Below are 24,286 nucleotides of genomic sequence, written 5' to 3'. Positions count from 1 at the left end.
GTAAATCAGTATTATCTCATGTTTGGTTGCTTTTCTGACTCCGTGTCGGTCTGTGTTTCTGTGTTCCTTTGTTTGTCTAGTCTCTGTGTCCTGTCTACCCAGTCTGTCACATCTCATATGTAACCAGTAAATGATCGAATCCAGTTAAGTCTGAGTTTTCTGTTTTTTCTATTTCGGTTCCCGAGCTCCAGCAGTAAAGCTGTCTGAGTTGAATGTGTATCTCCATGTCTGCATTTTTGATCCGGAAGCTATCAGCCACACCTTGACGCATAACAGGCAATCCTTCTGCCAAGCTGGGGACATCAGTACTGCCCAGTGACTGGTAGTGCCTCAGTAGCTGAGAAAGCAGTTCCGCCCCACAACCTACCTGTTTATTTTCAAAACATCTGGTATAAAAATTAACGTGTATGAGACATTGTTTTATTACTTTATTACTGTCAACCAGTGGATCGTGTTCCTTTGAAAGTCTCAAACGCATGCCCATATTTGTTCATTGGAGAAACAAAACGCAGGTTTAATCCTGACTGACAGTTCAGGGATCAGCTGATGCTCGATATTTACTCACCTGCTTGTTTCATGTTAAGCAAATGTGATCCTGGTGTTTAGAGCACTTATTCAGTCTGTCAAGAACCAAGTAAACAAATTAACACATTCTTTGGGATTTTGAATTGCTTAATTATTTATTTATCCGTTGTAATTTAAGGATGCAGAAAACAATGTTATTATTAAAATATAGTGGTGAATACAGCGTTCCATCATTCCACTGTGTTAAGATTATCAGATTAATATATATGTGAACTAGAAAGTGCATTTTCTGAAGAAACTGCAGTGTGAATGCTTGAATCTGAATGTATGCACTGAAATGAATTAATTGCTGAATTTTAAGTTAAAAATGTTGAATGAGATGAAAAATACAGAAATTTTCACCTGAAAACAAAAGTGCTGAACTGCTAAAAGCTGACAACCACACAGAAGAAGTTGGAAAATAGCTGAAAATGTTTTAAATATAAATCAGAAAAACCTAAGAAATGAGAAAAGAAAATTTAGAGTCAAAAAACATCTGAATGAATATTAAAAGTTCATATTCTTTGAATAACTGAATGACTAAAATGTGATCCCTCCACTTGGATGCACACAGTTTAAAACGTTTATATCTATGAGGTTTGAAAGACACAGTGCTGGAAAGAGAAAGATGGCGACGTTTTGAGGGTAAAATGATTGCTGTAGAGCAAACACTGTGGACACAGCAGCAGTTGAAAGAGAAGTGTTTAAGATGAATCTTGGCAGAGTGAGAGATAGAGCTCGTTAGGCAGGCAGGTGTGAGCCTGGTTGCTATAGTGACTGCACCCAATGGCTCAGTACACACGCACACAGACATGCACCTCACTTTTGCTGCTTAAAATGAACAGAAAAGTCAGGCCGACACAAATCGTTCCCAAATGAAAAGTACAAGTCGTATTGACAAAATTCTTTCACCGTGAGCGACAGCAATGTCTAGTCTACCTAATTCTCAGTTTTCTCAGAGAAAAAAAAAAAAAAAAAACTTTGACCAAAAAAAAAAAAAAAAAAAAAAGTTTTCATGCCTGTGGAGTTTATTATATGGACGTGGTGACAGTGGAAAGACACCATGCTCTTCTGATTTTCAAACGAACCTTCTGAGCCATTTTAACATTAGAGTCTATGGAAGAGTTGGAGGGAGGAGGCTGTGCTTTGGTGACAATTATGAAAGAACCATAACACCTAGTACAATAGTAAACACATTGGATGAAAGAGGACAGCGATGGCTACGTTTTGAGGGTAAAATCATACCTGTAGAGCAAACGCTGCGGACACAGCAGCAGTTTTAAAAAAGATTTTAAGATTACTTTTTTTGCTAAAAATGTCTTTATGTGTAAGGAATTGACTCCTAGTGATTTTAATATTGTGTTTCTTGCAGTGGGAGTACAAAGCACCATCATTTTTCTGTCTTTCTTGTTTGTGAACAGGCTCATTTGGGAGGAGACATTATTGGACAGTCTGTTGAATTTAGGTGCCACTCCAAAAGGCCTTCTGCTGCTCCAGCAGACAGGAGCCATTAATGAATGTGTCTCCATTCATTAAGATTGTTAACTCATTTATCACTGTGGCAGATGATGGTGATGATGACCAGCCCCTGTCCTAAAACCACTGCACTGTATTTATCAGTTGGCCTGTTTCAAAATTACAAGTAAATTATATTTTATGTTAAAGAAAAAAAATACAGTCCTTGTCATGCATTCACGTTTTCTAGTTGTTTATACAAGACATCCATCCTGGATCATATCAATATTCTAGTGATGGGATTTCCGGCTCTTTTTAGATAACCGGCTCTTTCGGCTCGGCTCACTAAAAAGAGCCGGCTCTTTCGGCTCCGAACCGGCTCTTCAGGTTGTTTTGTTGCTTTAATTAATTAATTATTAACAATAATATAAAATTATGCACAAAAGGAATTACTAATGTAAAAAAAAAGTGGTTTTATTTATATATGTTTATATATAAATATATACGGTTGCCCCTAGAGACAAAGCACGTACAAACTCCAAAACACATTTCTAGCGTTAACTGAACTTCCAAAACAGAGCTACCTCGATCACTTAAATTACACAATTGAAAGCAATATGTGTATGGTTTGTGTATTTATACACAAGCACTCATATATATTCAAATAATTTAAAAAAAAAGTTCATTTACCTGTTACTACTACACACCAAATCCGGTCGTTGGTACTTGCTGGCTTGTGTAGCCACTAGGTAACAAAAGCTCAACACTGCGCCTAGCATCCTGGAGCACATCTGTCGTGTTTTGTATGTGTTTTGGAGTTTTGTACGTGCTTCTGAGTTTGTATGTGCTTCGGGGTTTGTACGTGCTATGGAGTTTTTACGTGTTTTGGAGTTTGTACGTGCTTCAGGGTTTGTACGTGATTCAGAGTTCGTACGTGTTTTAAAGTTTGCACGTGCTTTGTCTCTAGGGGCCACCGTAAATATACTTTTATTTATTCACGCCACATAAAATGTAATAAATAAATCATATAATACAAAAACCAACTATTCACATTTCAACTTTTAACTATTTAAATTTTCAGGATTTTCCTTTTAAACAAATTTAAAGTGAAACAACACAAAACACTGCAAACCACAACACAATTAAATATAAATTAAAATATGAAAACAAAAAGAAGATGCACATTCTCTGTCATATGGGCCTGCATGAATAAACTTTCTGAATCCTTTATCATCCGCAACTGAAAATAGTTGTGGATGATTACTATACCTTTCTAATGTGACGTCGTTGTCCCTGGCTCTCTTTCTCTGTCTCTCCCTCCCACTCTGTTCCTGTGCTACTGCGACTACTGTAACTACCGACCAGTGTTGCCAACTCCTCAGTAAGGAAAATCGCCAATGGCTGTCCTAAAAGTCGCTAAATGACGTCATCGCCTAATTTGCATAATTGGTCATGCTAATGTAATTGTAACCTACGTCGTTGGAGAGAGAAATAACATCATGAAAGAGACATAAAGTGAGGAAAAAACGTCCTAAATGCATTTAGAGTTTGTTTAGAACTACAAATTAAATTTCTTTTAGCAACTGTTGTTTCTTGTAATGTCACAATTCCAACCCTGCTCCTTCACCAGGGCTTGGACCGGCAAAAGTAACCCGAAATAGGCACTCTGGTGGAGTTACTTTGTGTGTGTGTGTGTTTATAAGTAGTTTTAAACCTTGTGATCCACAAAACAGCATAAGAGTAAAAGAAAAACTGACTGCGTTACAGTCAGTGAGGGAGCAGCAGCTTCGCTCATGCCCAATTCATTTGCAGTTTGGACGCATAGGTGTGAACATCTCCTGCCCTGATAGCAGCTGGGAGAGGACTATCCTCTGCCCGTGAGCGCTTTGGAACGGGCGAGGTGCCCGCGGCAGCACCGCTGCTTGTTGAGAGTAAGAGCGATACGCGTTTTCACGTCAAAAAGTCATCATAAATAAGGCTCCAATAACACCAGAAGAAGTCGCTAGTCGCTTTTTGGAAAAAAAGTCACTCAGGGGGTCTGAAAACTCGCTAAATATAGCGACAAAGCCGCTAAGTTGGCAACACTGCTACTGACCCTCCCCCCTCTGCCCAGCGCAAAGCACAAGACTCGCGTGCGGAGTGAAACGGAAAAAAAAGTGTGAGAGAGAGAGAGAGAGGGTGAGAGAAAAAAAACCCCACAGCTCGCGATAAGGAGCCGGCTCGCGTCGTTCACATCAAAGATCCGGCTCTAAGAGCCATTTCGTTCGCGACCGATCCATCACTACAATATTCATTTAGGTTTGAGTGATCCAAATGCACCACATTGTGACAATAACCATAGCATAGCAGCTGATGATCAGTAGATAGATACGAAAGAGCAGGAAGTCAAGGACATATCCTACATGGCACCACTGGTCCAACAACTGGCTTTCCTTCTGCAGAGAGACGAGGTGGGCACGAAGTTCAGCAAGGTACTGACAGATCTGTTGCAGTTCAGGCAGAGCAGATGTACCTGACAGAAAAGTGGAGATTACAAAGTCAAATAAGGAGCACTCCATAATATATTTAACAACACAGATATCATCTTTTAATTTAATACAGAATAGAACATTTGCCCATGTAACCTTTTTGTATCTGAGTGAACCAAATGATGCCTGCCAGTATGTTTTCTCAAATACTTTTAAGGTCACAAGATTTTTCAGCACCAATTGGCCAATGGCAGTAATGACAGAGCATTATGTAGGTTTGGCTACCGTTACTAACTGGGTGCTGGTCAGGTGCCCGGCTGGCTGGTTGAATGATCCAAGGACCAGAACTGCCATTGGCATTTCCAGGTTTATCCTTCTGTGGTGTAGAAGGCAGCTGGATATCTTCTGGCCAGCGGTAGCAGATGAGGTTTGCTATATGTTTGAGCACAACAATCCTAACCCACTTTGGAACCTCCCGATATTTTAAGGAGTTATGGTGGAGGACGTTGGTAATGATGACTGTTTCCAGTAGACTGATAACCATGAGGGCAAGACACACTGAGAAATAGATACCTAGATTGAAAAATCAAAGGACACACATTAAACTTTTAAGATGTTGGCTGAGTTGTTTATCAGCACTTTTAACAGGCAGCTAAATTTGGGACCTATAAGCCTTCCAACCATTTTCTTCTACTTATCTATAAGGTGGTTTATAACAGTATGTACCTATGATGGGAGTGCCATTTGCTGTACTTGGCAGCAGGTCGTTCATGATGAGCAGGAAGACTGTGTAGCCCAGGATTAGGGTCATTTTGAAGGAGGCACGGTCGACGCTATGGGGAGGCAGGTAGAAGGACAGGATGTCAATGAGCATGAGGAAAGAGCTTGGGATCAGAAGGTTGACCACGTAGAGGACTGGGCGCCGCTTAACGACCACCTAGTGAACAAGAAAGCACATGCAGTTTAGATGCATCTTCACAGGTGTGACTTCTGTATTCAGAAAAGTGAGTTTTTAATTTTGCATTCACTGTCTGTTGGTTCTTTTTTGGTTTCTATAAACTGATAGATACTGAATTGGTAAATGCTAAATTCTAAAATACCGTTCACCGACTCCTGTTTGGGGATGAGAATGTACAAAACCATCTGCCTGTTGCAGTTCAAAAAGTTTGTAAAGGAGAAGTAAGAAAGGAAAGAGTTAGCTAAAAATCACTTTAAAGGTCTACAGTGATGCAGTGGCTTGCAGATAATCTGTGGTCAAGGAGTAAAGCTTTTTGGATGATTTTAAAAACAACTTCTGACCTTAATAATAAGAGACTCAGCTACATGTCACACTCTGTGTTGAGCTAAACTATACCTGCTGGCTTACATTGTATATTTGCCATATAGACGCTAGTGGTAAATAGCATTAATAAGTAAGCATCAGTCCCATTGTTGCTGTGCTGTGGAGTCTCTGATGCCCAAATTAGTTTCAGTCTGTTATATTTGTTTTATTTAAAAGTAGGAAATTCAGTGAAAGTGTGGTTCTCTGACCCAGAAGGTGATGATGTCCCATTCGTCGATTCCAAATTTAAGTATGGAGGTCTCTCCTAGTATGTCCACCAGCTCCCACTCTCCACTGGCTTCCAGGTATCGTTTTGAGTTTAGAGACATCTCCTTAAAAGGCAGAGCTGGACTGACCCTCACATCCCGTACTATGTAAGACAACCACAGCAACACAATACACTGTTAGGTATACATACAAAAGTAATTTTGTAATTTGCACACAATGTATGATAGTTGTGTGATTGAAATGAAGATATTTGGCTTTCATTTAAGCGGTTTAATTAAGGTATTCAATTAACCCTTTAGGAAATACAGACATTTTCAAACATAGTCCTTCAAATTAATTGGAGTCAATCTCATAGCAGTCACCTAATCTCAACCCAAACAAACATGTTTTTTATTTATTTATTACAACCCAAAAAGACCCACAAACAAACAGCAACTGAAGGTCGCTTCAGTAAAACCCTAGCAGGGAGGAAAGGGAAGAAACAGTATTTGGTTAGATGGCTTCTGCACTTCAGGCAGTCAGAGAATTTGTATCCCAGTATTAAAAACAATTATTATATTTAAAATTATGTTACTTTGTTCCATTATTATTATTTAGCCACTGAAGATGTGAACTATGTGTAAAATTGGCTGTAATTCCTAAAACGGCTGATGCAATTGTTTTGTTAAACCCTCTGAATTAAAGCTGAAAGCAGCCCATTCTTACTGGTGTGCATGTAAGAGCCAAATGTAAATGTGCAGTTCTGCACATCAAAAGGAAAACTGAAGATCTCCAGATTGCAGGATGAGACGAGCCGCAGCATCCTGTCCCAGCGGATGTGACCCGTGTGGTTAACGTAGACGTAAGGACATGCCTGGGAGACGTCGTCATCCACACTGGCAGGGGGAGGTGGGGAAATTAGGAAATAGTATAATATTGAACAAAAACAATGACAGAAAAGAGAGATCGTATTTGTATTAGTCCCACTGTGGATACATATGTATGAGACACAATAGACATAGTTTTTGAGGCAGTGTAAAGTAAAAATAGAAATAAATACAAGTACAGGCATTTTTTATAACTTCATAATTTTATAAGTGCCTCTGTAAGTAATTACAGTAATCAAGTACACAAAATACTAGGACCATAAGAGGTCTGTATCCATCCTTATTACACCTGTGGTTTCTCCACTGTGACAAGCTAAAATGTCTGCATGAAAAGGTCGATAATGTAGCTGCAGATGACATCTTAGCATATCGACACAGTTTGTATTTTGTAACTGGACTTCAGGATCTTTGGCTGATTCCAAGCCTGTTCACAAAAATATAGTTTTCAGATCTGTATCAGCATCTCGTGCTTATCACTCTGTACTTATGGCAGTGGTCCCCAACCTTTTTTGCACCACGGACCGGTTCATGCCCGACAATATTTTCACGGACCGGCCTTTAAGGTGTCGCGGATAAATACAACAAAATAATACTAGTACCGGTACCGAAAAAAAGAAGATTTATTCATAACACATGTGAAAAGACCCAGGAAAACCAAGTTAACGATAAAAACGATAACAAAATAACGCTGAAAACCGATAAAAACCCTGAAAACCATACACTTCACACCTGAGCCTCAACTCTCGCGGCCCGGTACCAAACGACTCACGGACCGGTACCGGTCCGAGGCCCGGGGGTTGGGGACCGCTGACTTATGGCAACTATGCATGTGTGGTTTCGTGCTTACAGGTTCATTTTGCTGAACTGATTAAATGCATAAATGTTATTATTTTAAAACATGTTTTATTTGAAGTGCTTACAACTCATAAACAATGATGTCCGGAGACCAGAGCTCCTTTACAGGTAGAGAAATCTTCGTGACACCATCACACTCCTTGGGGTCCCAGACCAGAAACTCATTGTGCCAGTACTGCCACAGAAGTAATGCATTGATTTTAAACCTCCAGTGTAACATTTAAATATGTGAGCAGCTTTTTACAGTGTCCATGGTTATTCTTACTATAAGTTTGACATTTATTGAGTACTTACCAGTCTGAGCCACAAGAAAGTAGTGAGTATCTGAGTTTTCTCATTCTGAAATACAGTTAATATGAGTAAACCTGTTGTTGACTGGTACCAATCAATTAGAGTTAAATCAGCATTAAATAAGAACAGGTATGATAATAATATGTGGTTTTAGAGAAATTCCTTAAGAAGTCTTGATGCATTTCTTAAAGTAGTAATAAGGAAACTCACCACACCGAGGACAGCATACAAGGTGAAGGAGATGTTGGTTATGGTGGGATTGCTGAGGTTCACGGCTGGCCTAAAGGCTTGGAGGTCAAAGACAGCCTGCAAGGACTCGTGTGTTGGGCCACTGTGGCCATTTTTACAAGACAGTATACTGTAACATACAGACACTGACCACAGAGAAAATGTATTTCATAAAAACAACAAAACACAAAAAGAACAAAAAAGAAACTTTGCTTTTGAGTTTTTGCCTTTATGGATTTTTACCTATGGTGTCAGTTTAGATGGGGTGACCAAGAGGGTCACCTCAAGGCACTTTATATTGTAAGATAAAACCCCTAAAATAATGACCCCATTGGACCAAGCACAAGAAATTGAAATCTATTAATTACCGTATTTTTCTGACCATAAGGCACACGGATTATAAGGTGCACTGTCGATGAACGGGTCTGTTTTCATAGAAAAGGCGCACCTGTAGCTGAGATATACTGAGTGTGAACATTCTCAAAACTGTATTGTATATAGTTTTTTTTATTGTGTAAATTTAATTTTTGTAAAACTAAGGTTCCACATGTCACTGTTGAAGTGGGGCATTAATCAGTGTGACTCCACTTGTAAACATGCTGCATGTGTGGGGGTTCCCAGCCAGAGCTGCATGGACTCCACACTGGTGAGGCACACTTTCTGTAGCTCCTCTCCCTGTATTAAATTATACGCTTAAATTTGGTGTATTTTTCTTTAATAAGTATTAGTTCTTTTGGCTAAAAGCTCCCAAAGTGTTTTTGATTACTTTGAACAAGGAAAATAGTAATTGGAACTGCCTTTTATCTGTTACACCATCCGTTTATGTGTTCCTTACTTGTGCTAAACAGGGATGAGCAGAGGCCTGCTGTTCCTGTGTGACACTGATTTTGTGTGTGGCACTTTGTCTTTTAGGTATGTGTAAATGTATAGGTCTTGTTTTATATGTATAATGAGTTCATGATCTGAGGCTGCACACTGAATAGTATTTTCAACCATGTTGGGAAAAGTTACAGTTGTTTGAATATGTGTTGTGTAATTGATCCATCTTAGTGGGGATTTAAATATTACAAGTTATTATTAGTGGCTTATTTTTGACTACACCTTGCTTCATATTTGTCTCTGTTTTACCCCACTATTACATTTGATTTTAAAGTGGCTGTTGAGAGAAACCACACCATTGTTTTGATAGGTTGTATTTTCTTTTATATATTGTATCTTCTTTTATATATTGTGAGCAGAGCTGCATGGACTCCACACTGGGATGAGCAGAGGCCTGCTGTTGCTGTGTGACACTGATTTTGCTGCTGCACTTTGTCTTTTAGAGCTGCATGGACTCCACACTGAAATAAATCCAGTTTCCAGCCAGTCTGTGTCTGTCGTCACAACGCAGTCAACTGTTTGAAATCTGCTACACACCGAATTATAAGGCGCATTAAGCAAAACAAGCATTAGCATTCATCCTCCAGCTTCACTGTTTATGCTATGCTAATATAGCTGTGTTGCTAGCGATCACGGAGCAAATCATTATATACCAGCAAGCCCAACTTCAGTAACCCTACAAACATCACTGCTGTTTAGTTTTCTGTCTTCATTTATGTTGGAAGTGATAGCAGTGATAGTGATAGTGCTGTACGTTTGAATTGTTTCAGAAATCTCTCAGTGAGAACATGCTATATCATGTTTAAGTGGAAACTAGCGAGCTAACTTCCTGCTAACTTCTAACTCTGTTAAATTTAATAAATCCTGTTTTCATGGATGCCTGGATGTTAAACTTAGTTGTTACATCTGGTAAAGCAGCAACGCTGATCATTTTATTAAAGATGAAAGAATTTAGACAGTTTTTACCTCTCATTGATGCCACAGTGTTGATTTGACTTTGGGACCTAAAGTGGACGGATTTTTGGACCCAGATTACTCTGCGAGGCTCCTGACTACGGTAGCCATAATGGTCCAACAATCCATCACGTGGTGCGGCTTCGTAGCTTACTAAAGTCGTACTAAAACATTTTTGACAGTTTTTTGAGCGCATAAAATCGGTTCGAGGTCAGTAGGCACAACCAGAATTCATACATAAAGCGCGCCCGATTATAAGGCGCACTCTCGATTTTTGAGAAAATTAAAGGATTTTAAGTGCGCCTTATAGTGTGAAAAACAGTAGATATGATTCAGAAAGGTCATCAAGAATTGGACTAAACAAATGTCAGTAGTAGTGCAAGTAGCTGTACATGGTGATGACTAATTTTTTCTCTGATGGTTTAAATGTATTTTGTGAAAATATTCATTAAGTCATTAGTGGTTTCGATTAAAGAAAAACTTGATTCAGCAGTGCTCTGACTGTTTGTCAGCTTGGCTACAGTGTTGAAAAGAAACCCTATGGTTCTATTCTCTTTTTTCAGTGATGAATAATAAGTGCCCTAGCTTCACCGAGGAGTTTTAAATTTTTTTTTAAAGCTCAACAAACTTTTTTTTCCTCAAAGTAAATAAGCGTCTTCTAAATTAGTGAAATTACTTTTGCTGTCCAGTTTACAGCTCATCTGCTTTCAGGTGTGTGTTTATTAGTTACACTAAGCACTTCTGATTGTAGACTTTATGATGGATTTTGATAATAATATGTATGTACAAAATGTTACTTAGTTCTATCATTTTCAATCAGCCACATTTGTTTTGATTCTTAACTGAATATTTTAAAATGTATGTACTTACACTTTAGGTTTTTAATTTCCTGTATGATAATTCTCCACAATTAAACAATAAGAACAAAAGTCTAATGTCCTGTATTCATTATAAAGGTATAGTTTGAAATACTCTCATTTTTAATCCAAACACATTAAGTTTTTGTTCAAAGTATCGGCATTGGATCAGTTTTGCTGCCTGAATTTTACTGTATTATCGGATTAGAATGGAAATCAGTGGTATTGCACATAAGATAAGGGGGACGGATTATTGAACTTACAGCACTTTCAGAAAGAGATCTGCTGTAATCAAATGTTATTCATTAAAAGCCATCACACAATAACAACAGCTGCCAACTAGAAGATGAAATAACAAAAAACATTTACAGCAGTAAAAAAACAAACATCCTTGCAGTACTTAGAAGATGTCATCTACTACTTGATTCAGCTGAAAGAATCTAGTATACCACAGTGACATAAACTAAATGTACAAAAGGGAAAAGAGACAAATATATTTGCACAGTAAGACTGATTTTAACCTGAACCTGACAGATAAAACCTTTACATTAGTAATATTTAAAATAATAACAGTCATGCTTATCATTATTATTAAAAACATTTGTTGTAGATGAAAACCTGCTTTGGTTTAGAAAATAAAGTATGAACACTTAAGTAGGAAATAGAGGTGTTATCATTACCTGACATTAAGAGTAATCCTGTGATGAAGTTGATTCTCTGCTGAGACAGGATCATGCTGAAAGCTTTTGATAGACTAAACTTTCTCCACCACCACCTTTTAATAATGTGCAGTGAAAAGCTCCTCCTGGTAATACACACACACACATACTTGTTTTTGTCTCTTAAAGAAATATTGTAATTATGAACCTCTGGAGAATTAGCGCCTCCTTAACCACAGCCACTACCTGCCTTACCCCAAATAAAACAGCAATCTTAAGACTAATAAAGACCCTATTGTTTAAATCATCAATATTTTATACACATTTTATAAATAGAGTCTCACAAATAACAGATTTCACTAAAAAAGAACAACAAAAATAACAATCAAACCAGTATATGTGCTAGAACTCTGTAGTGCATAGCTGTTAAACTTTCAGGACCCTTTAATACGTTTTATTATGCAAACAGTCACAATGGCAGATTATTTCAGTCTGTTTGAGGTCACTGAGGCCTCTTGAATAGATTAAAAAGCAAACACACGAACCAAAAATCACCAAGAAAAATAGCAAAAAATAGAAAACTATGGTCTATGCAATGTGTCACAAACACATACAGGGTAGCACATAACTTGTTTTTCACACCTACAGTAACCGTTCACCCATTTTATTTTTCAGCACTTCCACCTGTGGGAGTAGCAGTCTTTTCCGATACCCTTCGGTGTGTACCCTGCTAATGAGCCACACAATTATTTTTGGATTTATGCTGTTTTGAAAACCTATGACAGGCTCTGACCCTGATACATAGCTTAAAATGTGTGATTCTTAAATTGTACATTTTGTCATAAGCAAAGACAAGAACAAGGACCCAAGGTGCCAATCAAGAAAGACACCCCTGCTTCAAAACTCACACCTTCAAGCTTGAATTAAGTTTGCATCTGCCCACGTGGACAAACCAAACGCTTTCTAGATAAAGTTTTTATGGTCAGACAAGACAAAGATTGAACTATTTGGCCTCAATAACAAGAGGTGTGTTTGGAGTAAAGGTGAGACTTTGAAACCTAAGAACACTAAACCGTCAACCACGATAGTGGTAGCGACATGCTCTGGTGCTGTTATGCTACCAGTAGTACTTGTAGATAGCACAAATGGACGGAATATTAAAAACGGAAGACTACCTTCAAATTATTTAACTTTACTACAAATCAACAGCAAATGTTTGCAACACATTTCAATGTTCCCAAAGGATAATGAAAGCAAACACACATCAACACTGGTTTTGGAATGCATAAAGCAGGCTAACATTAAGCTTCAGCATCCAAGTCAGGAAACTAACCACTATCAAATCTGCCAAAAAGAATAATCAGTTATTTTGAATTATGCCCAAGGCTTGTTGGTGGCTGCACAAAACCACACAAAAAGATATATAACCAAAAATTATTGGGGATGGCTATTTATATTTGACTGTGTGTGTTGTAAGGAAGGAAGTATTATTTCACCACCACTTCCCATGCCGGTGGCGGACGCCCTCAGACATCGGTGCGTTGGTGGTTCTGTGTGTCCGGGGGTGGGCGCCCAGGTACACACTGGCTCACTCCTTGGCGGCTGCTTATCGGGGCCTGGAGCCTGGGGCTCGCTCGGGCCACTTCAGAGGCGGGGTGCCCTCGGCCTCTCGGCCCGGAGCTCGGTCACTCAGGCACAGCTGGCTGCCGGCGGAGCTCACGGGCACGTCACTGCAACCCCCCCTGGCTTCTGCTCCGCGGCTGCTGAGTGACCCCTCATCTGGGACTCTCCTCAGCTCTTTCTGGGATAGTGACGCGGCTGCCCCTCTGTTGGTCTTCCTTGGTCTCTAGTGTTCTGGGGGCCTCTGGATGTCTGGAGTTTTGATCTCCTCCATACCTGCGTCATGCCCTGGAGGACGGGGCAGTGGCCCCCCACACCCTCTAGCAGATCATTACATGAAGGAACCTTTAAAAAAAAAAAACCCAAGCGCGTCCATGCTCACAGGTGTACACACAGGTGATCACACACAAACTACACCCTTTTTGGCTCTTACCTCAAAGCACACTGTGCGCTGTCGATCTTACATGCTGCACAATAATGTTTAATATTTAGTATTTACTGTCATATTCCCATAGATCATTGTGATGTTTATTACTCTCGTTTTCTTCTGCTTGCTTTCTTCTTTCTTTCTCAACAGGTGATCCAGATGATCGATATATGTATTTTTTGTCTGCTTATTCTGTTGGTTTTTGGTTTTTTGCCCTTTTTCCCCATCCCTCTTCCCCGCTGTTTTTCTTTCCCTCTTTCTTTCTCCCCTTTCCTTCCCCCAGTCAAGTCTGTCCCGTATTCAGCAAGTGAAAATAAAATAAACAATAAAAGATGAATCAAATGGACCATTACGGCAAGGCTGGGATGGTCCATTTGGTAAAGTAAATCCGTTGGGCATCTTTCTTCGCCTTTAGACAATAATTCTGATGGCAAAAGAACCAAACGGGACAGGTTTAAAAAAAAAACAAAAACAAAAAAAAACGAAAGAAAACCATTAATCAACATATGAACGTTACCTCTGACATTACAGCGGTTTTTATTAGAGACACGGCTGAGCGTTTTGCATTTTGCATAATTTTAAAAAGTTTAATTTGGTTCAGTATTGAACAGCAGAAATTCGGTTTTCTTTTCGGAAGAATGTAAATGGAAAAAAAACAGCGGTCGACAGCGCTGTAAACAACGGTAGACTTGTGCGTATAGCAAGCGAATATTGCAGAAAACAGATTTTTAGACGGGAAACTGAGAGAGAGAGAGAGAGCGAGAGAGGGGGGGGGAGATGTGCATCGTGGTGGAAGCAAAACAGTAAAAGTCAGAGGGAATTCATGACGATGTTTATGTGAAGCGTAGTTTGGATCTTGTTTTGCTGCTGGTTCGGCCAATATTGTTTGGAGAGAGATAAAACTAACAGCTTTAGAATCAGCGCAAAAAGGGCGTGAACAAAAGCGCGGACCCGACCGTGTCCGTGCCGTCAGGTGAGAAAGGCGACATCTCACTGATTCTGATCCGCGGGTCCGGGCTGTGTGTTTACGTCTTGGTGCAGAATCCGTGTACCTGCTCTCATTTACTGTCTTAACTGTTTGGTGGTTGTTGAAATTTTGTGAGATTTCACCAGAGATTCTGGCATTTCGGGCAAAATAAATTTATATTAAAAAATCGATCCAGGATTTTAATGAATCGATTTTACGTTATCCAAGCCAGAATCGATTTTAATTGATAAATCGATTATAAAAACCCACCCCTATTAAAGATGTATGATGTAAAACTCTTGGAAGGCTCAAATTACCCCGATAATCAGGTTCATAATGAAATTATATATTAACCTTGGGGCTATTAGTCAGGCAAGTGTGAAATGAAACACAGAAAAGTAACATTTTGAATATTGTAAACACTTGCTAAATCAATAAATTCAGCATATTATAATCCTTTTTTTAAACCAGATGAACTCTGTAGATGATCAGTAGAACTGACTGATTGCCCACCAATCAGTCAGTTCTACTGATCTGGTGATTTCATCTGAAGCCAGACACAGTAGTTATAAAGCAGAGAGAAGACAAGATTCATGGCAAACAGTAGATGATCAACGACCAACCCGATTCCTTCAACAGGTGTGAGGGTTTCTCTAGATGCACATATACTCTGCAGATCTGTTAATGAGAAGCTGTCTGTCTTCATGTTGCTAAGCATAATGTACTGAGTGAACTGCAGTTAACTTTTCCAAATGGCATTGTATTTTTACTTTTTGTATTTAAATTGAATTTCTTTGTAATTCCAAAGGATATTAATCAGTGGGACACCAGTAGGGAAATTTTAAATGCTGTTTAATCAATTACACCATCCATTCATGTATTTTAAACAGAAATGAGAAGACAGGGTTCCATACACTTCCATAACTCAACCAAACAAAAGAAAACACCAACAATCTGAGCAAGTATTGCACTTTTCCATCTCAGTTGCTTGTTAAAATGAATTGTAAACTGCAAAACTTACAACTAACTGACCAAGACTGACAGCTTTTTTATTATTATTGTCATTATGTCATTTATTATTATGTTACAACTCCCCCCTCCACACCCCACACCAAGGAGGATTTCACACCACCCCCTCCCACCACAACTCTTCATATTCATGAAGCAGATGTGAGGAAGCAGTTTAAGAGCCTGAATGCTCGAAAAGCTCCTGGCCCAGACGGTGTGTCTCCTGCCACTCTCAGACACTGTGCAAACGAGCTGGCCCCAGTGTTTTCTGGCATTTTCAACTCCTCACTGCAGACATGTCATGTGCCTGCCTGCTTCAAGTCCTCCACCATAATCCCTGTCCCCAAGAAACCTAGGATCACTGGACTAAATGACTACAGACCTGTGGCTCTGACATCTGTGGTCATGAAGTCATTTGAGCGCCTGGTTCTCTCCTACCTCAAGACCCTCACGGCCCCCCTCCTGGACCCCCTGCAGTTTGCATACAGAGCCAACAGGTCTGTAGACGACGCGATCAACATGGCTCTACACTTTATCCTGCAGCATCTGGACTCCCCAGGAACCTACGCCAGGATCCTGTTTGTGGACTTCAGCTCTGCCTTCAACACCATCCTTCCAGACCATCTCCAAGGCAAGCTTTCCCAGATGAATGTGCCTGATCCCATCTGCCGGTGGATCACTGACTTCCTGACGGACAGGAAGCAGCATGTGAGGCTGGGAAAGAATGTCTCGGACTCCCGGACCATCAGCACCGGCTCCCCTCAGGGCTGTGTTCTTTCTCCTCTGCTCTTCTCCCTGTACACCAACTGCTGCACCTCCACCCACCAGTCTGTCAAGCTAATCAAGTTTGCAGATGACATCACCGTTATTGGACTCATTTCCGACGGGGATGAGTCTGCCTACAGGAGGGAGGTTGAACATCTGGTGTCCTGGTGCAGCCACAACAACCTGGCGCTGAACGCCCAGAAGACAGTGGAGATTATTGTGGACTTCAGGAAGCACACAGCCCCACTCCCCCCCATCATCCTGACTGACACCCCCATCACCTCTGTGGACTCATTCCGCTTCCTGGGTACCACCATCACCCAGGACCTGAAGTGGGAGCCCACCATCACCTCCATCATAAAGAAAGCCCAGCAGAGGATGTACTTCCTGAGGCAGCTGAAGAAATTCAACCTGCCAACACGGACGATGATGCAATTCTACACCGCAATCATCGAGTCCATCCTCACCTCCTCCATCACCGTGTGGTACGCTGGAGCCACTATCAGGGACAAACAGAGACTACAGCGTGTTGTGCGCTCTGCTGAGAAGGTGATTGGCTGCAGACTCCCATCTCTGCAGGACCTGTACACCTCCAGGACACTGGGGCGTGCAGCTCGGATCACAGCTGACCCTTCTCACCCTGGACACAGTCTGTTTGACCTGCTCCCCTCAGGCAGGAGGCTCCGGTCCATTCGCACCAGAACCTCTCGCCATAAGAACAGTTTCTTCCCCTCTGCTGTTGGACTCATGAACAATAACCACATGACTGTTCCCACCACTAACACGTGACCCTACACTGTGTTCACTGCATCATTCCATGTTTGGACCTGATCACCACCTGCACTCATGTATATATCTAACTACTTAGCACTTTTAATTCTTATTTTTATGTCTATTTAAGCATTATATGACAGTATGTTCGCACTAAGTACCGCAGCAATTTCCTAATGTTGTAAACCTGCTCAACATTTGGCAATAAAACCCTTTCTGATTCTGATTCTGATTCTAATAATATAATGACATGCTAGTAATGCTATACTTTTAAAGTCAAGGTCTTTTTAATTCTAAGATTAAACAAGTAAGACAGCCATTTACCACTAACTTTTGAATTAAACACAAAATAACAAACGACAAAGAAAATGTGAGGAAAACCTTTAATATTTTCATACAGATACAAAACAAAAGATCATACTACTTACACAAGATCAGAAATTCTTAATAGCTTTTAAAGGTAAAGGCAACAAGTAATTGATACTTAACACATAAAATATAAATTTTTGTCAAACGATATTTAGCTGTTTGTAAGTCACCCCAAATATATTAGCAGCTTAATTTATGCCAACTTCGATCTTTCTACCCTTTGTAACTGAAATATGTCATGGACCTGGATCTTTAACCCAGTATTTTCAGCTTTTCATTTTGGACCTGTTACTTTTGATTTTGAGAGATGGCGTTATTTTATGGTGTTTTGTTTCTGGTGTTATTTCATGTGCTTCCAATAATTAGTTCTTTGTGAAATTATGTTAGTTCTCCTCCCAGTCTTGTCTGTGTCTCGTCCTCAGCGTTTCTTTTGAAAGTCAGTTTTGATTCCATGTTTGTCTACCTTTCTGCCTCCCAAGTCTCCATTTAGTTCTGTCAAGTTCATTTGTCTTAGTCCTGGTCTCATTGTTTGTTACTTTCTAATTTATTTTGAAAGTCTCTTATCCCATGTGTGTTATGTTCAGTTTTGCTTTCACTGTCTCATTGTGGGTGTGATGTTAAATATTATTTGAAAACTAAGAGTTAATGCAAAAAGTTTAAAGAACAGACAAGCTAAAAAGTTAAATTAGGCTGCATTGTATGAAACCACCCAGATAATGATGATGGTAATGAAGCTGACTGTTATGAAGATGATGTAAAGGATGAACAGCAGGCGGTCTATGATTAAACCTATCTGGATCCATTCCTCTGTGCTCAGGCTTTTGCTCAGATGCTGCTCCACCTGAAGGCGGATGGCCTGGAGGACTCTGCCCAGGCTCCTCAGCTCTTGCAGGGTTTTGTCCTCACTCAGTGGCCCCTTCTGCTCCAGAGTCTTGGATTCCTCTGTCACTGGAGAGGACGCTGGCATTTTGTAGTTCAGAGAAAACAACAGAGAAGATTATGTCAGCTTTGGCATTTTTTAAGAACTTGCTCATCCCGACCTTCTTTCCTACCTGTTGTGACCGGATTTTGGATCACTGTGTCGTTTCGATCTCTGGGCTTTGGAGGAAGGCATACTAGTCGACCCAGGATTTTAAGAACAAGCACTCTGATCCAGCGAGGAGCTCGAGAATAGTGAGAGGAACCACAGAGGAAGTTTGTAATGACGATAGTTTCCAGTAGACTAGCCACCATCATAGCCAGGCACATAGACAGGAAAACATCTAATAACAATAATAATAATAATAGTAGAGAAATAATTAATGTCAATATTTTACAGACAAATACAAGTTAAGTCCAGACAAAAACATTTAAAACTAAAAAAGGACATGGAGATGGAGGGAGACAGAGAGAGATACATTCCTTCAGTTTACTGTAAAGAGTGTTGCATAACTAATAATTTGTTTGTCAAGCTCTGACGACCAATGTTTGATTATAGGGATTTGTGCAACTATTTGATTAGACAATTCATTTTCAGTATTGTCACTAATTGATACCAGATGTACTAGCTGTTTAATCTCATTATTAACATTTTAATTGATGCCTAATGTCGGTAAATTGTTGTGTCCAAAATGTTATGCAACCACGTGCCACCAGATGGAGCATTGTTGTTGAGAAAAGTCAACAAGGTTGTTAATCTAGGCCTGATCTTTTTGTTACCACTATTATTGTGAAATCTTTTAAAAGCAAATAATTGTCAATACAAATGGCAGAAATTAGCTCTCAGTGGGTGGATGGGCTCCCCCTTAGTCAATTGGTAGGGACTCAAAATAGAGCCGCTACTCCTCCATATCGAAAGGTCGATAATTGAGGCAGTTGCCTCCTGGGTAAACTTTTCCAGCTGGGCATCTCCTACCAGGAGAAGGCCCCCGGGATACCCAGGACACATTGGAGAGATCTCGCGACTGGCCTGGGAATACCTAAATCTTTCCATGGATAAGCAGAAGGCAGCTGGTGAGAGGGAGGTTTGGGTTTCCTTGCTTAGGCTGCTGTCCATTTGACCTGACTTTAGATAAGTTAAAGAAAATGGCTGGATGATTTATTGTTTGGAGAGAAAAGACTTTATCCTCACAAATGTTCCAAACAAGTCATCCATCCACTTTGTATTTGTATACCCTTTGTATTTTGGGCCAAAGACTAACATTGATTAAATGTATACCAACCAAGACAATGTAAACTGACTTATGAGAGGTATGGCATTTCCAGTGACAGGCAGCAGGTCATTCATTAGGAGCAGGAAGACGGTGTAGCCCAGGATTAGTGTCATCTTGAATGAAGACCGGTCAGCATCATTGGGAGGTAAGATGAAGCTGAAGAGGTCCACAGTGATGAGGAAGCAGCTGGGGAGCAGGAGGTTCGCTACGTACAGCATGGCGTGGCGCCGCAACGAGATCTGCAGCAAAGAGAGAATTTAACTAATCTCACATAGTTCTTTGTGCTTTAATTATGCAGTACAGTAGATACAGTAAATTCTTTCTATACATGAAGCAATATATCCTAGTTTCCTATCAAATATAGAAACAATAGAGTCAAATGGTAATGAAGAGAAAACATAAGAATTTGTCTTATGTTTTCTTATAGTATGAATAACTAAATCATACAATAACTTTACATTTTTAAAGTGCAATGCAGTTTCTTACATAGAAGCGAATTTCATCGTAAGATCTAGATGCTGTTGTGTATTTCTCTGCTGCAATTCCAATTAATTCCCATTCACCCATAGTTGCCATCTTTGATTTAGAGTATTCAAACATCTTCTCTGGAGTCCCTGTCAGGTAAAGCTGCACAGCACTACCTGCATGGAAAACAGTCAAAGTCAGATAAAACCATATACATATAAATAAAACAACAGCTTTAAAAACTAAACCACTCAATTCACCGTGCTTGTGATACATCCTCATGGTCACACTTACTCTTGAGTGTGTATGAGTTGAATGATAAAGTACAGTTCTGAATGTCAAATGGAAACAAGTAGATGTCAAGCTTGCAGGAGGTGACAGCTTTGATAGGCTGCGAATCACTCACAGTACCATTAGAAAGCAGGTAGGCATATTGCACCTTTGGAGCTGTGTTTTCATCCATGCTGGAAGAAGATAAAAGACATTAATTGAAGTTAGATATCTACATAGAAGAAATGGAAAATGTATGGAGAAATAGCGACTGTAGCCTATATTGATTTTCACCCGAAGTGATAACCAGGTTAACTGCAGATGATAGTAGATCATAGATTTGAGACAATTAAAGTGCAGCCTAATAATAATTGACTTCTTATTGTTAAATTGTCTGCTTCTTTCTGTCTGCTAAATATTATACACTCTAAAAACTAAAACTGACATTTACTTAAATTTTTTAGGCAACACTTTTACACTTAAAAATATTGAGTAGATTGGAAACCAGTCAAATCTGTTCAATATACTTGATCAATTGAATAACTAAAGCTTAAACATATTAAGTTGAAATGAATAATTGTAGTTGTTACACAAACATGAAAAAATTGACTAAATAACACTGACATGCTTGGTCAATGTAACTGAAATATAGATAGATTAATCCAAAATTTTGTTCCATTTACTGAATATTGTAAACTGAACGCAATCAAAATTGTACTTAATATTAAATATGATAAATGGCCTGTATTTGTATAGCACTTTACTTAGTCCCTATGAACCTCAAAGCGCTTTACACTACATGCAGTGATCCTGAAAGTGTGTGTGAATCATTCAGTCACACATTGGTGATGGCATGCTACATTACAGCCACAGCTGCGCTGGGGTGCACTGACAGAGGCAAGGCTGCCAGACACTGGCGCCACCGGGCCCTCTGACCACCACCAGTAGGCAGTAGGCAACCAAGACTGTTGGTGCCGGGGCTTGAACCGGCAACCTTCTGATTACAAGGCGAACTGCTAACTCTTGAGCCACGATCGCCCCTTAACATTCAAATATGAATGTTATTGTATTTCCCTGGTAGTCTAAGTCAAAAAAACCAAACAAACTAATATGTAGTTGTGTGTTTCATAATACATGTAGGAAAAATGACCACATGTTAAACATTTTTCCAAAAGAAAATGTAATTTTCATAAACATGGCAATAACTTGAAATAAACAAGCACTAAAAAGACAAGAGCCTTTTCCCTTTTAGCTCAAAGCCTTACATACTTAAAGGATAAATGGCAAACCAGGAGAGCAAACACAAAAGCTCAGAGTATTTAAACAAAATGAACAAAACAATGAAAAAGGCTCATGGTAGTCAATTACTCTACGTTATCGTGTTTTACTTACACTTTTCAGTTGTAGTTGCTGACAATAAATAATATTGATTTGAATAATTAATAATTTTAGAACAAGATACTGATGAGTATAGATACCTATTTCTCAAATATTTTGATTCAATTTTAAACAAAAATATTAAGTACATGCAAAGAAGGTATTCTGTGAACCACATACTGAATTTTTTGTCTCAGATAAATGTAAATAAATACCTTAATTTAACACAAACACATATGTTAACATTTTAGACATTTATTTCAACTTATCAAACTCAAATAATTACTAAAAGGATATTCATAGATTTTATCAGGCTCATCTAACTTATATTTATAGTGATATTTACTAAGCCTCTGAATTACTTTTTATAGTGTAGGAGGCAGATGAAAAGGATTACACCTTCATATAGTTGATAGCAGTGTTACCAAGCCACTCTATTATCATGTGCATACTATTATAATTTATTTATTTTTTTACATTTAAACCAACTGGAGTCACAACCCCAAAATTTTCTGACAACATAATACACATAATCTGTACCTTTGTACTTTCACCTGTATGCACCTTCTCCATTTCTTCTTTCCTACTTAGCAGAGTTAGCTCTTTATTGGCTAATGATGCTTCAGGGCTAGTTCTCAAGATACAAATACATAAAAACGAAACTGATCGTAATCTGTGAATTTTTGAAGTTAGGACTTACAATTCATTGATTATAATATCTGGTACCCAGAGATTTGTCCTTGGAACAGACATCCGACTAGTTCCACACTCTTCTGGGTCCCACTTGGTAAATTCATTTTCCCATGTCTGCAACAAAGAAACCCCAGAGTCTGAAACCGTCCTTCTTCTTTTTAACTTTCTCTCTGTATTATTGTATGGTCTTTACAATATAAAGAAACTTGAGGCGACTATTGTTGTGATTTGGGGGTATATAAATAAAACTGAACTAAACTGAAAGTCACTATTGGGTTTGACTGCTATTACACTGCTCCACACTGTGATCTCTAAAAACAGTTTTATGGATAGAAATCAGCACTATTGCTTGAAAACTTACTATGAAGAAACTACTTACAACATCTTGCCAGAGATATGTTTTGAGGAGTTGCGCTTTCTCATTCTGAAAAAGAAGATTTTTATCCATAACTGGGTAGTTTTACTGAACCTTAATGTCTCTATAACACACGCTGAACTGAATCATTCATTTGTCTTTAATTATTGATGTTCAGATGTATTATACTTATTCATTTTGATTTAAAACTCAAATTAAAAATATGTGGAATGAGAGGGAGACAACATTTTTGTAAAAAAAAAAAAAAAAAGCCTCTCATGCAAAATTGCTTTTGACCATTTTATGCTCTTTATCTTGTACAGTATGCAGAAAAGCACATGCCACCATTACTGAATTGGTTTTAAGTTAATAAAGGTGTTATTTACCACTCCCAATATCCCAAACACAGTTAAAGAAATGCCAACGTTAGTGACGGTTGTTATGTTCACCACAGGTCGAATGGTGTTCAGGTTGAAGATTGGCTTAAGGGCTTCCAGCATTGAAGGCGAATCGGGGTTAGAGCAATGCAGCATGGTGGAGCTGTACTGAGCTGCAAAGGATAGAAGAAATGTGCCCTCGTGATTTGTATAGGTGACTTGACATTTGCTTAACTATCTAGGAGCAGATATATTTTTTGCCCCGAATGAATAAATGACCCTAGCTAAGCATCAGAAACCCACATAAAACATTCGTGTGAAATGAAGAACCGTAACCCTGAACCTCAAAGTATACATAGGTTTGGTTTGGAAGAACAATTACAACTGGTAATGTTTTGTGCAATTTTCATTTTTTTTCTTCAAAATTTTTTCAACCCTACATTTAGGTGAAAACAGAGTACAGAGTAAACATTTAACTGATTAACATACGCTTAAAAATACAAATGAGGCATGAGCAGGCTAAATGTATTTAAATTTTGAAGATTTTGAATGTTTTGTTTTTAATCCATCCGTAGAAAATAATTAAAAATGAAATTCAAGGAATTAATCACATAAAATATGTCTACATTTTTAAGACCAATCAACTTAATTCTTTTTATACATTGTAGCAGCTGTACTTACCATTCACGAGCAGAGTTATGAAGATGAATAGAAGTTTAGAAGGGCTTTCTTTCAGCAGGCAGCACTAAAAACATTAAAATTGCATCAAAAAAGGTTGTCAGGTTCAGTGGTGTGCAAGTGGTGAGGACTGCCTATAAAGATATTTAGTGGCATTTTAAGTGTTTTTTTTTAATGATTATATCTCTTCTTTTTCTTCTTCTGTTTCAAAAACCTGATACATATCCCCAACAGTAGAAAAAGATATTTCAAGATATGAAATAAATATTTTCATTTAAGACAAAACAGAAAAGAATGTTTATCACTTTTAATGTAACACTGCCTTTT

General features: G+C 38.9%; 2 protein-coding genes and 1 long non-coding RNA gene across 3 annotated transcripts; 1 reads left to right on the top strand and 2 right to left on the bottom strand.

The window, feature by feature from the left end:
- Positions 1-4,249: 4,249 nt before the first annotated feature.
- On the bottom strand, positions 4,250-12,654 carry LOC100697798 (5-hydroxytryptamine receptor 3A). Its single transcript, XM_025898953.1, has 10 exons — positions 12,536-12,654; positions 11,647-11,771; positions 8,259-8,422; positions 8,052-8,096; positions 7,823-7,932; positions 6,742-6,911; positions 6,018-6,178; positions 5,214-5,424; positions 4,773-5,060; positions 4,250-4,531 (listed from the first exon to the last, which is right to left on the bottom strand). Exons 2-10 carry the CDS (start codon positions 11,699-11,701, stop codon positions 4,314-4,316), a joined length of 1,422 nt encoding a protein of 473 aa, XP_025754738.1. The 5' UTR covers positions 11,702-11,771; positions 12,536-12,654; the 3' UTR covers positions 4,250-4,313.
- LOC102079933 (uncharacterized) lies at positions 8,418-9,806 on the top strand. The gene is made up of 3 exons (XR_001224754.3): positions 8,418-8,922; positions 9,125-9,188; positions 9,515-9,806. It is a non-coding gene; the product is annotated as an uncharacterized LOC102079933 (long non-coding RNA).
- Positions 12,655-17,873: 5,219 nt separating the features above from the next.
- Positions 17,874-24,026, bottom strand: LOC102076962 (5-hydroxytryptamine receptor 3E-like). Its single transcript, XM_019346041.2, has 9 exons — positions 23,963-24,026; positions 23,291-23,454; positions 22,929-22,973; positions 22,557-22,663; positions 20,504-20,673; positions 20,231-20,385; positions 19,773-19,983; positions 18,605-18,814; positions 17,874-18,512 (listed from the first exon to the last, which is right to left on the bottom strand). Exons 2-9 carry the CDS (start codon positions 23,435-23,437, stop codon positions 18,238-18,240), a joined length of 1,320 nt encoding a protein of 439 aa, XP_019201586.1. The 5' UTR covers positions 23,438-23,454; positions 23,963-24,026; the 3' UTR covers positions 17,874-18,237.
- Between the last annotated feature and the right edge of the window lie 260 nt (positions 24,027-24,286).

Source organism: Oreochromis niloticus, linkage group LG15 (genome assembly GCF_001858045.2).
Source record: "Oreochromis niloticus isolate F11D_XX linkage group LG15, O_niloticus_UMD_NMBU, whole genome shotgun sequence".
NCBI lineage: Eukaryota > Metazoa > Chordata > Actinopteri > Cichliformes > Cichlidae > Oreochromis > Oreochromis niloticus.
This window is presented reverse-complemented; position numbering and strand designations above follow the sequence as displayed.